At 40.8% G+C, this 15,000-nt stretch overlaps 1 protein-coding gene across 8 annotated transcripts in view; it reads right to left on the bottom strand.

Moving 5' to 3' along the window:
* Nucleotides 1–15,000, bottom strand: part of LOC125036875 (mucin-3A-like) — a 186,939-nt gene that overhangs the window by 41,122 nt on the left and 130,817 nt on the right. For 5 of the 8 annotated variants that reach the window (XM_047629801.1, XM_047629793.1, XM_047629799.1 and 2 more), the window contains 4 exons: nt 9,270–11,845; nt 8,276–8,384; nt 7,383–7,493; nt 6,125–6,217 (listed from right to left, as the gene is read on the bottom strand). In XM_047629801.1, the coding sequence (XP_047485757.1) occupies nt 6,125–6,217; nt 7,383–7,493; nt 8,276–8,384; nt 9,270–11,845 (2,889 nt within the window). The remainder of the gene's footprint in view (nt 1–6,124; nt 6,218–7,382; nt 7,494–8,275; nt 8,385–9,269; nt 11,846–15,000) is intronic. The other 3 variants (XM_047629794.1, XM_047629795.1, XM_047629797.1) reach the window with 3 other exon arrangements.

Below are 15,000 nucleotides of genomic sequence, written 5' to 3'. Positions count from 1 at the left end.
AAAAGGGGAAGCGGAGCAACGCCCCTTCCCGCCCTCGGACCCACGCGAGGTGGGAGGAAAGCTGCAGCGCCCGGGAGGAGGACGAGGAGAAGGATGGGGAAGAGGAGGAGAAAAAGACTTGGAGGCGAGAGGAGAGGACGAAGATGGGGAAGAGGATGGGGAAGAGGAGAAGGAAGAGAGGGAGTCCTGCAACCCGACAGCACTCGCAACTGCTCCGTCGGAAGCACACTTCCTCGCCACACATGCCGCACGAGGACGGGAACTCGCCCCACGCACACGCACAAACGAACACACACCGTCGACTCAGAGGGCCATCGAAGCCACGAAGTCCCAGGAAGCCCCAGGAAGCCCCGGGAAGCGAGCGTCGACTGATGACGAGCGCGCGCAGGGGAAACGCGACCGGCTCTGCACACGACCAACGTTCATGTACGACTGACGTCACTCGCTCTCGCAGCCACCGACACGGCCACCGGTAACTCGGGGGAGGGGGAGGGGGGGAAAGGAGGAAGGGTTGGGGGAGGGAATGAGGGGGAGAGGGAGGAAGGGAATACGGGAGGGAGGGAGGAGGAGCAGTAGGAACGGAGGGGGAGAGGGAGAGGGAGAAGGAGGGGGAGGAAGAGGGAGAGGGAGGGGGACGGAGAGGGAGAGGACGGGAATGGATGAAGGGAGGGAGGGAGAGAGGGAGATAAAGAAGAGAAAAGAAGGAAAATAAGGGAAATGGGGAAAGAAGGAAGGGAAAGAGAAGATGAAGGGTACTCACCGATCACAAACCTCCCTCACCCCCTTTTCCCCCTTCCAGTGAATCCACGCCAAAAGACCACAGATTTTCCTCTCTCTCTCATTATCTTTCTCCCTTCATCTCTCTCTCTCTCTCTCTCCCTCTCCCCCTCCTTCTCTTTCCCTCCCTCTCCCCCTCCTTCTCTTTCCCTCCCTCTCCCTCTCCCCCTCCCCCTTCCTCTCCCTCTCCCCCTACCCCTCCCCCGTCCTCCTCCTCTCCCCGTCCTCCTCCTCTCCCTCTCTCTTTCTCTTTCTCTTTCTCTTTCTCTTTCTCTTTCTCTTTCTCGTTCTCTTTCTCTTTCTCTTTCTCTTCTCTATCCTCCTCTCTCTCTCTCTCTCCTCCCTCTCTCTCTCTCTCTCTCCCTCTCTCCCTCTCTCTCTCCCTCTCTCTCTCCCTCTCTATCTCCCTCTCTCTCTCCCTCTCTCTCTCCCTCTCTCTCTCCCTCTCTATCTCCCTCTCTCTCTCCCTCTCTCTCTCCCTCTCTCTCCCCCTCTCCCTTTCTCCCTCCTTCTCTCCCTCTCCCCCTCCCCTTCCCCCTCCCCCTCCCTCTCCCTCTCCCTCTCCCCCCTTCTCTCTCCTTCCCTCTCCCTCTCCCCCTCCCCCTTCCTCTCCCCTTCCTCCTCTCCCTCTCCCTCTCCGCCGCCTGCCGAGAGATGACGACGGCGAATCCTTCCTTTCTGACTGATAAGCGTCGACTGATTGCCATTGCATTACTCCCTGGGCGTTGCGACTTGTCTTGCAGAGCGACTTCCTCTTGTGGGTGGGCGGGCGGGCGGGCGGGTGGGTTGGTGGGTTGGTGGGGGGGGGGAGGGGGGGGGGGGATGGGTGTTAAGTGGGGTTGGTGGGTGGCGGTTGTTCATCAATTTTGTGTTCACTTTTTTCCGTGTCTGTCTTAGTATAGTATCGTTTCTTAAATATATTTGTCACTAAATAATAACAATAATAATAATAATAATAATAATAATAATAATAATAATAATAACAACAATAACAATAATGATAATAAATAAATATAAATAAAAACGATGGGTGGAGGTTGGGAGGTCCCTATCACCGTAACTTAAATGCGTATTTTCATTTTATTGTAAAATTTGTCGTAAATAAAATGTTGTTTATATTCCTGCCTATTCCTTGCCGTGCTGCTCACTCACACCGGTTGCTCATTCACGAACGCTTCCATAGGGCTGCAAACGAATCATTTAATATCTAACTATCAACTACCATTACATAGGAATGAATCACGTCAACTGAGTATAATATTTAAACAAATAAAAGAAAAAAAAAAACTTGAATATATACACTATATTCAAAAAGGGGGAAAAAAGGAGCGGGGGAAAAAACGCATCTGGCATCAGCTTCTCAAACTGACCACTCACTCAAAATAATGAGGCACGTCCTTTTTCACATGTGCATGGTGGGGGAGGGGGGAAGGGGGGAAGGGGGGAAGGGGGGAGGATGTGGGGAAGGGGAAGGGGAAGGGGGTGGGGAAGGGGGAGGATGTGGGGAAGGGGAAGGGGGTGGGAAAAGGGGAGGATGTGGGGAAGGGGAAGGGGGAGGATGTGGGGAAGGGGAAGGAGTTGGGGAAGGGGGAGGATGTGGGGAAGGGGAAGGGGGTGGGGAAGGGGGAGGATGTGGGGAAGGGGAAGGGGGTGGGGAAGGGGGAGGATGTGGGGAAGGAAAAGGGGGAGAATGTGGGGAAAGGGAAGGGGGTGGGGGAAGGGGAAGGGGAAGGAGGTGGGGGAAGGGGGTGGGGGAGGGGTAGGAGGAGGGGGAGGAGGTTGAGTTAAATGGGGGGGAGGGAAGGAGGAAGAGGAGGAAGAGCAGGAAGATGAATATGAATATGATGATGAATATGATGATAATGAGAATGTGAATGGGGGAGGGGGAGGGTGGCAGGGAGGAAGAGGAGAAGGGGGAGGGGATGAGGATGAGGAGGAAGACAGGATGAGGGGAAAGGGGGGAAGAGGAGGAGGGGAAAGGGAGGAGGGAGAGGGAGAGAGGCTGGCCTATAACCAAAGGAATGTTCAGTTCAGTGCATTCACATTCGGAAACTCTCGCTTGCCAGCATCAACACGTTGCACAAAAATAAATAAATAAATAAACAAAAAATAAATGACAAATAAATAGATAAATGACAAACAAATAATTAAATGACAAATACATAAATAGATGACAAATAAATAAATAAATGACAAATAAAAAAAATAAGAACAACAACAATAATGATAAAAAAAACTACATGACCGAAACACAAAGCACAGGTCACTTCGACATCGAGGTTATTTTTTGCACAAACTTTCTAAGATCGTGATAATGGGTGAAATGACAGTTTTTTTTTTTTTTCCCCGCCGATATGATATCGATGACTTGTCAAAAAAAAAAATCGAAAGGTTTTGAGACCAAGACGAAGTGTTAAAAAAAAAAAGTAAGTGGAGAAGAGAAGGAAGGGTGCATGAGCAATCAAACAAAAGCAGAATAACGAAGGGAAAAAATAAAATGAGAAAAAAATGAAAGAAAAACAAAAACTAAACAAATAAAATAAAGAATAAAGACACGAAAGAAAAATAACCACAACAACCAAAAATGAAGACGAAGAAAAACAAAACAAAAAAAAACTATATACACATAAAAAAAAGTAAGTGAGAAAAGACGAAAAAATGTACAGCAAAATTCCTTCTCCATCTTCGCGCCAATCTCCGTTCAAACTCAGAATTAAACCGCCATGAATCTCAATTTGCATCCCGGACGTTGAATCACAGGTGAACGCACGGGACACCTTAACTGTTGCTTCCAATCGGAATATAATCCGCAATTTGCAATGCAACGGGAAAAAAAATGACATTAATCTCTTCAATGTGTCGATGAACTAGGGCGAGGTGGGATGACACCTGGAGGGAGGGAGGGAGGGAGGGAGGGAGGGAGGGAGGGAGGGAGGGAGGGAGGGAGGGAGGGAGGGAGGGAGGGAGGGAGGGAGGGAGAGGGGGAGGGAGGGGAGGGAGGGAGGGAGGGAGGGAGGGAGGGAAGGGGGGAGGGGGGAGAGAGAGAGAGAGAGAGAGAGAGAGAGAGAGAGAGAGAGAGAGAGAGAGAGAGAGAGAGAGAGAGAGAGGGAGGGAGAGAGAGGGAGAGAGAGAGGGAGGGAGAAGGAGGGAGAGAGGGAGGGAGGGAGGGAGGGAGGGAGGGAGGGAGGGAGAGGGGGAGAGAGGGAGAGAGGGAGGGAGGGAGGGAGGGAGGGAGGGAGGGAGAGGGGGAGGGAGGGAGGGAGGGAGAGGGGGAGGGAGTGAGGGAGGGAGTGAGGGAGGGAGAGGGGGAGGAAGGGAGGGAGGGAGGGAGGGAGGGATGGAGGGAGAGGGAGAGGGAGAGGGAGAGGGAGAGGGAGAGGGGAGAGAGAGAGAGAGAGAGAGAGAGAGAGAGAGAGAGAGAGAGAGAGAGAGAGAGAGAGAGAGAGAGAGAGAGAGAGAGAGAGAGAGAGAGAGAGAGAGAGAGAGAGAGAGAGAGAGAGAGAGAGAGAGGGGGGGGGGGGATGTGATCTAACAACGGACTTCTAAGAATATCTATTCGAAGGAACAAAACCGAAACAGACGAGTTCAAAGAATACCGATACCACGCGGTAAACAAGGCACCCCCCCCCAAAAAAAAAAAAAGAAAAAAAAAAGAATAATAATAAAAAAAAAAATAATAAATAAATAAAGTAAATACACATACATTGGAACAAACAACTTCCACGAACATGAGCACGATGGAACAAACAACTTAACAGAATACAGACGCTGGAACAACCAAAAAGAGCAGGTTATGTTTTACCATCTCCCTCTCCCTCCTCCCCCTTTTTTAAACACACCACTTCCGCCAACTTCAAAAACAAGGGACAACCGCCAAAACCACATAATCTATTTACTGCAACTTATTAAAATGCAATTCCCGTTCTTTATTGTCCTCCTGCATTCTTCGCTAACAACGCGTAATGACGGAGACCTTGAAAATATCCTGCTCCGTCCGGACACTAGGGAAGCTGTGTTCGAAGCCGCGAGGAAAAGACTAAGAAATTACCCAGAACTGAGGGAGAGGAGAAGAATAAGGATGAGGGTGAGAATGAGGGTGAGTGATGAATATCATCATCAGGTAATGGTGATGAATATGATGATGAATATGATGAATATGATGATGATGATGATGATGATGAATATGATGATGAATATGATGATGATGAATATGAATATGAATATGAATATGAATATGATGATGATGATGATGATGATGATGATGATGATGATGATGATGATGATGATGATGATGATGATGATGATGATGATGATGATGATGATGATGATGATGAGGAGGAGGAGGAGGAGGAGAAGAACGAGGAAGAGGAGGAGGATGAAGATGAGGAAGTGGAGGAGGAGGAGGAAGATGAGGATTGGCGATGGTGATGATGGAGGACCAGAACAAACAAAAGGATGGAAGGATAAAAACTAAAGCTTCCTCTCCATCAACACACAACATAATCCCTCGAATGAACCCACTCAACAGGCACTGTTCAGAAACAAAACTTCAAGCTCTCTCCTCAATTGTCTACGTGAACAGGTGAGGTTTCCGTTCCAACTTGCACTTACATTTCCATATATCACCTGTTGCCATGGCTCAATGACACAGCTCAACACTCAATTCAATAACAGACCTGAATTTTTATATTATTTTTCTTCTCTGAGTTTGCAGTTTTACTTCCTTGAGATTTTATAACGACTTGTCGGAAATATAATATATATATACATATATATATATATATATATATATATATATATATATATATATATATATTATATTTCCCAGAAATATAATATATATATAATATAATATATGTATATACATATATACATATATAAAACAGCCAATGATAGGAATATGTTACAAGAAAAAAAATAACAAGGTTTTTCTGACACTCCATCCAGTACATTCTGGAAATATCACCCTGGAATTGCTGTTTATTCCACTCATTTATACCTTCTGTGTCCTTCCTTTATTCCTTTGTCTTCTGTCATTGAGCAGTTAGTCATAATTTTGTGTTCCATTTCTTGTATTTTTCCCAAAGTATAGTGCTGTTTTCTTTATAATTTTGTCAAGCGATAAGAATCACTAAATACTTATATACCTATCTTCTCATGGGACGGTATTTTATCAGTCGGTGTGAACGAAAATTGAGCTTGACACATCAACAGCAAGATACAATAATCAACATAACAGCTTCTTTGGGTTTTATCCTATGAACACAGCAATTCACTAATAAGACCACTAAATAGACTGAAGGACTATGCAGAAGTATGTAACATAAGTAACTAAGTATGTACTCACCTTTCTGCAACTGAGCTGCTCACTTCCGCCATCATGGCTGTCCATTCGCTGAAGATTTCGCTGGCATCTGGACTGAGAACTTCCTCGTCATATCTTGGGGACACACACAAAAGTATATCATTTCATTAAAAATCTGCAGAACTCTAACTCAACACTTTCTTTACAAATTTCAAAGATACTAAATGGAGAACCAAAAACACAGACTATCTTCAAATATCAGTTTATACCATCAAAAAAAATCCTTCCTCCTTCCACAGGCTAACCAGATTCACAAATCACTGAATACAAGCACCTTCCCTTTCCTACATAGGTATGTTAATCATCACCTGAGAGTTAAAAAGAAAGAATGACATGATTTTGGCCTTGTTCTTTTTTATGCCCCAGCCACAGCTAACTGAAAATTTCAAACATAACATTCTTCTTCAGGACAACATTACACACAAAAATTGCAATAATAACTCAGCTGTCTTGTATTTTATGAAAAGAAAGGAGAATATATGAACACAATTATCTGTTGCATCCCATATTCTAGGGCTATAAATCAGAATTTGCCAGTATGATATATGTTAACTGCTGAAAATATCTTATTGAGTAAACATATAGCACCTAACTAACTTTTAAAAAAATTCAAACAAGTACTGCAACATATTTCCAAGTCCTGTTTATAAAACAGTATAAGACAGCGCATTATTCTTGCCCTAACTGATCTCTTGGGTATATGAAACTTCACACATAAATATCTGCTTTAGTATATTACAAAGGGCAATAATGAAAACATGACATAGAAATAACTACAATTAAATACTGTTACTACTTACTTATCCCTTACTACATTAGATCACGGTTAATCTAAAATACTAAGATTAATTCAGGTAACCTACACATTAATTCTGGAAGGGGGTGGCAACTTTTCCTGATTAACCTTACGTGTTGAGACCACAATTTACTTTCAACATTATTTCAATATACTAGTAAGTACAGTGGGAAAAATATCATACTGTAAAATCAGGTTACAATCTAAATTCTATCTTCTGGTAATCACATATCAATATAAATGTAGATTGGAAATATTGCTGCAACAAATCTGCATCAAAAACATCTATCTGAATAATAAAAGTCACAAATAAGATTTATAAAATCAAAAGGAAACGGATCAAAGCAAAGAGAAATCATCTGAAGCCGGGCATACAGCTGACTGCCAAAGAAGGGCATAATCTAACACACAAACAAATAAATATATATAACAGGAGATTCCAACCTGCGTCCAGGAATGGTAATGCGAAGGTGCATCTTTTTTGGACGTGCCCCTGTTAGGGATCCAGGGAGGCCAACACTGAGGGACGAACTGTTAGAAGACCTGTTAGACGAACTGTTAGATTGACAGTTAGACAAACTAATGACAAACATGCAAACAAAAAAGTTAATGAGAGGATAACACAAAATATAAAATAAAGAGTAAGGCATTTGAAGAAACAAATGTTCATAGTTGCGCAGGCAAATAATTTACAAATGAAATCAGAATCATGCACTGAAGAATAATTTCAAAGGTTGCATGCACACAAAACAAAAAACATATTCATAATAATAGCTGAACAAAATATTGAAGCAGAAAATAATTTGAGGAAACTTTAAATATTTTCAGTTTACTATACATGACAAACTTAAAATAAATGAACTGGATTTGATAAAATTATATTAAAGACTTAAATGACAATGCAAAACTCAAATATACATATTTAAAATGAAAATAAAATCAAAATTAACAAAAAAAGACATAACATTATTAAACTTTTTACCAGACAGCAGGAATATGATCAAAATAAATGTGTGAAGGAAATCGAGGAGTTACTGGACAAAATCTCATATTTTACGGTAATGCACACTATCAATTTCCACATGACAGAGCTTGATCCAGTCTGCTCGCCAAATATTTACCTCTTTTATCACACAAATAATGAATAAATAAATAAACATTCCTGCTGCAATAGTATTGAAGAAACACTTGTATCCATCATTTCCTTCACCAATAATGGAAACAACTGCTTATCCAGACGTCTAACACAACATTCCTTCTTCACACAGTGCAATGGAATCACTACAAATCAACTCTCAACTTGCAGCAATCAACATGGAAAACGAGAGAAAACTTACCCTCCTGCTTTGCCCTCTTCTATGTCAAAGTCAAGCATGAGGTCATCAGCGCCAAGACTAGAGGTTGTGTCCACACTGTTGGCACGACTCCTTCCCGAACCTACTGCAGCTGACCATTTGGGAAAAAGAAGCGAGAATGTAAGCTACTTTCAAGGCAGTATATCCATTACTTTTAATCAAAGACAGTCACTGTCCACAGATGGTTTCCCTATCAAGAGAATGACTAATATTTTGTATAAATGGAAAATGCTAAGCTTATACTATCATTCACTTTACTGTTTTATATTTACAACTACAAAATAATCAGATATCTGTTAACAAATATATACATTATAATTACACTACATTTCATAATCCTATGATATCAAGACCTTGATCATCTTAATGACAAAATTCTATATTTATTTGTATATATATCTATATCTATCAATATAATTACATGTATCCACATTTCTAATTATATATATCTACATATACATAAAAACAGGTATGACTGAAAATTAATATCTCCACAGCAAGAGAGATGTATCTGACCTGTTGCAACCACACGTTCATCAGAAGTACATTACTGACAAAGATATTGTCGAAATTAGTCAAATACATCTCTTGCACTGTGAAGATATTCATTCTCATTTACATCTTTTTCTACATTTGCTGCAATGAACACTGAGTCTATATCTACATCTGTCTATCTATCTATCACCTATCCACATACACATAACATATATAGTGATATTTGGACAAATATAAAAATGTTGATAGATATACATTTCATACAGATAGATATAGACATATTTTTAATTAAAGAAAATGTTGATGTTTTATATGTAACCTCTAGTGATGTATTGGCATGTTCAAGTCAGATTGTGGGCTCTCAGTATGAGCTTTTACAATATAATCTCATCAGCTGAGAAAAAAATTCCAGAAAAGTTGAACATTTTGCATTGTAAATAACAATAATGGGGGCAATATACAATAGTGATGAAAAACATACCTGACTTAAGTGGCACATGACTTGGAGAGGTTGCTGTCAAGTCATCGAATATTCCATCATCTGTGAAGAATGAAGATGCCATTGTGGACCCACCAAACATGAGGCCTGGTTGATCTGCGATCTCATCATCAATCAGAAAATCTTGATCCAAGTCTCCCCTGCCAGAGTTTAAGGTGGGAGTGCATTTCCCAGAAAGCGTCGAGCGGTCAGACGATTCCACCATAGGATTTCCTGTGGTTGACTTCGGAGAATCTATAGAGGAATCCACAGAGGATTTCATGTCTGTTGCTTTGACTAAAGTCATCCCCATGCCCACCGGTTTCTTCTTGTCAACAGGTGACCCAACTGGTGATTTTTGGGAACTCTCTGGCTTGGCAATTTGAATATCTGTGGGGACACAAGATGGCTTACTTACTTCACTTGGGTTTGTCAGATTTTCTGGTGATACGGAAGGAAGCTTTGGTTTTGGCTTCAAGGGAGGTTTGGATAATTCTTCAGTTGATGTTCTCTCCTCTGAACCAGAAGTTGAAGGAGCCAATCCATCAGCTGACTCCTGTCTTTTAATTTCAAGAATCGTGGCCTTGCTCTCACTGATTTCTGGTTCTGTGAGGGAGTAGTCATCCCTGGCTTCTTCTGTGCTCAACTCCACTGTTTCACTTAATGATTCCAGTATTTCAAATGATGACTCAGACTGAGGAGTTAGAATCTTCATTCCAAACTCATCTGGAGACTGGAGGTAATGCCCATTCACCATTTCCCCTGTGTCACAACTATCCTCAATTCTCTCAGATAAACTGCTGTCTGTGTAGTCATTAGTAGTCTCTGACAAATACTCAGATGAATCCCCGTCAAATGTCACAACATGTAATTTTTCCTTTTCGATAACATCATTTGCTGCTTTATTCTCATTTGCTTTGTTGTTTTCTGGACTATGTTTCAAAGGTACTTCCTTGACTATAAGTGGAGTTTTTTCATAGGAATTTTCATAATAACTTCCATGATTTTCAGCTTCTAAAAGGATATTATTGTCTGTATGTGTTTCTACCTCAATTGAACCCACAATCAGAATGTCTTCAGCCATTGGATGTGAGGTAGAAAGTTTAGGATTTATTCCCTGTTGTATTTCACCACTTATCTCATTTTGTGCATCACTTTTCACATTCTTGCATTCACTGTATTCCAGCCTTCTACACACAGGCTTACTAAGTTCTACTGTCTTTTCTGTGACAGGCATGACTAGAATAGGTGTCTTTTCCAAAGATGTGGGTCTGATTACTGGTTTCTTCAGACTGCTTCTTCTCACTGGTGGTTGTGGAGTTGTCTTTGTAGGAGTCTTCTCCAGCATGGCGACACGGTTTCTGACTAGACCTGAGCTTCCAGGGATCTTTGTCACATTTGTGCTTGAGTTATTAGCATTATTTGATGAAGCACCTTCACTGCTCCTTCCAGCAGTGCCCTGGTACCCGTAGCCAATGCGACCACGACTGTATGGAGCAAACTTCTGTCTTGCCATACTGTAGGTTATTGTGCCTTCACGTTTTTCTTTACTTGGTTCAGATTTCTTTTCCGGGGGAACCTCTGGTTTGACTGATGAAAGTTGTGGTTCAGAAGGACTTGATTCTTTACATTCTAAACTGCGTCTCTTCAATTCAAATTCTCCTGTGCCATTAAAATGGACTTCCATATTACCTGACCGCCTCTTAGCTGGATCTACCTGTGTCCTCTTCCCTCTAAGCCATGCATCGGACATATCTTCTGTACTCTCTACATTACTGGATCCAAGAGTGTCTGTCTCCCCTTCACCGCGAATCTTGTCGCTTTCGCTCGAGGATCCCAGCCCTGAGTCCACTTCAGTCCCCGACCTGGTGGAGGACTCCGAGTCTCTTGACACCCGAGGAATCCTGTGACTGCTATTCAAGAACTGCTGCTTTGCTTTAGGAGTTTGTTCTAGGGGAGCTTTCGAGGGGGTATTGGAAAGAGATCTTAATGAGGGGCTCTTCGTTCTGTCTCTGACTAATGGACTTTGGGTTTTAGGACTGTGGGGTTTAGGGGTGTAGGGCCTAGGGCTATAGGACAGTGGAGTTTGTGGCTTCGGACTGACAGATGACTTAACAGTAACTACTTGAGGTTTCGGTAACTGTCGGGTAAAAGCTGTAATTCGACCTGACTGTAGATTTGGTGTGCCTCTTGGAGTACTGTATGGGGTAGGAGACTTATTCACCTTTGTGTTGGACAACGCTAACCTATTTTGCACATGAATGTCATTGTTGTCACACACATCTGTTTCACTACTTTTCTTTGTGCTTTTAAGATTTTCATTTTCCTCTTCACATAATTCAAAGATATTGGAATTTGAGTCAGATATTGTCTGCGCATCACTTAGTATGGAATTAACACTGTCAGTGCTATCACCAGATTTGACTTGCGCACTGCTACGGAATCCGAACCTGTTGAGAGAACTACTCTTAGGGGTAACTTTATTAGGGGCCGGAGTGACTGTGGCAGTCTTGTGTGGAGCCCGCCCATGTATGGTTGCTGGGCTGGAACCACCGGAACTCCGGGAGCCTGATCGAGTCCTGCAAAAGAAAATCTTCCTTTAGAATCAAAACAAAATCTACTCACTACAGCAGATAAAATGTGGACAAACACTTCCACAAAAATATCACCTTCTCACTTCTCCATATGACTGTGATACATTCCCATATCTCATAGTCATATTTGCATTTGTTTCCTCCTACTGTACCTTCTCTAAAAGTTTTAAAAAATTCCCATATGTTCACATTACCTTCAACAAGGCAATTCTATTTTACATAACTAATTTAAAAATTAAGATTTGTTCCTTTCCAAAATGTTATTATACTAAGCAAATTGCTACCATTCTCTAGAACTGTATTCTATACTTAACAATGAAAGGTGTTGTACATTATGCAATAGCTGCATTACTGTAAAACAACTATTCTGTGATTAGCAATTATTATAAAGAATAATTTCCATCACAATGATTGGACCTGAACATTCTTATAACCACGTCACAAGGTTTTACACTCTTATTCACTCCCCCTCCCAACTAATCTCCCAAGCACATGATCCTACACACACACACACACACACAACTCTCATCTACCTTCTTCTCGAGATTCTCTTGCGGCCAAAGCACCATCTCCTTCCTCTACTAAACACAATTTCTTTGCAGTTCAAGAAGAAATTAGATAGCAGATGAACACAGAGAAGGGAAGGACAGACCAGCCTTCTCCACACGCCAAACAGTTACTGTGTCAAGCCTCCCTCACAGACCAGTTTGTGGTTACCAGCAATGTCATCTCAGGTTACCCAAAACATTACCCATGTTGTCCAGGACTGCAAGCTTGTTTTTCTTTTTCTTTTCCTTTTCCCTATTCACATTTCATTCTCTTAAATCTATCACACTACATCTCATTACTCTATTACATGTATTGAAAAAGAATGGTGGCAATTATGCTAGTTGGTATCTGTTGCAAATAGGATTACATGTAATGCTCTCTTTAGCTTCCAACCACGTGGATCTGTCACATGCTGTCTCTCTTCCTATAGAAGGGTTCCAAATATGGTAAGCAATTTGTTATCCATTACAAAAAAAAAAAAAAAAAAACAGCATTATCATTATTAGAATGAAACTTTACTACTTCAGAATGGAGACACTGTTTATGATCCATGAATAACATAGATCATGAGTTCATGATCCATGTCATTATACTTTTATATAATAACATATATTTTTTTTAGTACATCCATGTCTAAAGTTAAGTCAATGCCAACAGGCATGGCATGTATGTACATGCCATGCCCACTGTGAATTTACTTTCTTAATTGTTTTCCACATAGATGGCTGCACTTATACTAAGTCACCAATGAGCCAATTACAATTACTGCCTGTCTCTTCCATTTACCCTTTTCCTTGATTTATGAAAATATTTTACATTATCTTATTTTGCTGTTACTAATGTTTATAACATTAAAGTAATTATAATGTCTCTAATAAAATGAACACCATCAATATTCATAGCATTAGTAAAAAATATATTTTTCCTGCTAATTCAAGGAAAGGTGAAATCAGGTGAAGTCACAAGGTCAACTAATTAACTCCTATGTGGCTAAGCACTAGCAGAGCCATCTATGTGCAGAGACATTTCACACAAAAAAATTTAAATGAGCACAGCATTTTCACAGCAGCATTGGGTTAACAAATAAGTGAGTCATACACAGTATATATCATGACCTGTAGGTAGTCTGGCATAGTAAAGGTTGAGATTCCTTAGTCTAGGTTATATTTGTCATCTAATCTGTAGATAGAGTATTTCATGAGGAAAATGTCGCTTTAAACCAATCACGCTTGGTGACATTTATATTTGCGACATCACACCAAGCTGAAATGGCTGATAGCAAATATTATTGCCATGCATGGTTTAGCCATGCTCTATGTTGTTTACACTAAACAGCCATTCACTTGTTTGGCCCTGACCACAGTCAATGATTAGATCCTGTCCTCTCCAGTTGACTTAAGGTCCTTTTAACCTCATTAACTGAAAAATCATATATGCCACAGCCAAAATCACAGAGAGCAGGGAAACTGTATGTTTCCCATGCTTCTAATATTCCATTTGAGTGGCTGACTGTGCAAGGTGACTGGTGCATGTCTCAAGTTGACATGGGTAAAAGCTGTTGTCATTGTTTTAAAGACATGCCTTCCATGATTCCTTCATATATGGGAAAAAAACATGCTTATTTGATTTTTTTCTCAAGTACATCTAAATGAATAGAATAAACAAGATTATGTACAACAGTAGTAGGCACTCACTTTGTTTATGGTACCCTTCAGATCATGTATCTATTAATGCTTTGAAAACAAATCATATAAATTCCATTATGCCAGTATATATTTGAGTCTGCCATCAGATTATCAATACAAAGCTCTGAAAGTGAAAGAAAATAGTAAAAAAAAAATCCTTCCAATACAGCCAGCAAAAATTTGTAGCTGCATAGCAATATGATCAAAATGAGATATCTAATCATGGTAATCCATTATTTCTAGCCAAATAAAACTTTGAAGTATATATGATTTAAACATTTAATTTACAATGTAAATATTCCAGGCATCAGTTCATATCTAGATGGGAAAAATATGATCTAAAATCTTTAAAACACATCAATACCAGTGAATATATATTAACTCTCTGCTATCCTTATAATGAAAACATAAAACTAACACAGAAGCTGGAGCCCACACTTAGCTATCAGTCTGCCGACACATTTTCAGGATTAAAGACTTTACAACCATACGTGAAACATTAATAGGCACATTTATCAGACACAACTATAAAATAAGAAAAAGAAAAAAGCTCAAGCTAATGGCCATTTAGGTCACTAAAGCATGATACAGCTGATATTGTTACCACTGTGGTCTTCATATAGAATATCCAGCCATGTTATTTGATTGTTAGTAATGTCATGTAAAAGATCTTGAGCTATATATTTGACATCCTACATAACTACTTGTACAATTTTATATCTGTATATTTTCTCCTTTTTTTTAGGACAATTTGATCAAAGACACTATTTGGTCAGTTCAGCCAAGGAGCAACAGACTAGCTAAACAAAGTGAATATTCCCTATCACTGATTTTATGAAATGCAGTGTGACTCATTCAGAGATCAGTTCACACTGTGTCTATTCTTGCCACTGGGTATCTCTTTCA

Source organism: Penaeus chinensis, chromosome 22, assembly GCF_019202785.1.
Source record: "Penaeus chinensis breed Huanghai No. 1 chromosome 22, ASM1920278v2, whole genome shotgun sequence".
Taxonomy (NCBI): domain Eukaryota; kingdom Metazoa; phylum Arthropoda; class Malacostraca; order Decapoda; family Penaeidae; genus Penaeus; species Penaeus chinensis.
The sequence above is the reverse complement of the archived record's forward strand: the minus strand, read 5'-3'. Positions and strand labels throughout refer to the sequence as shown.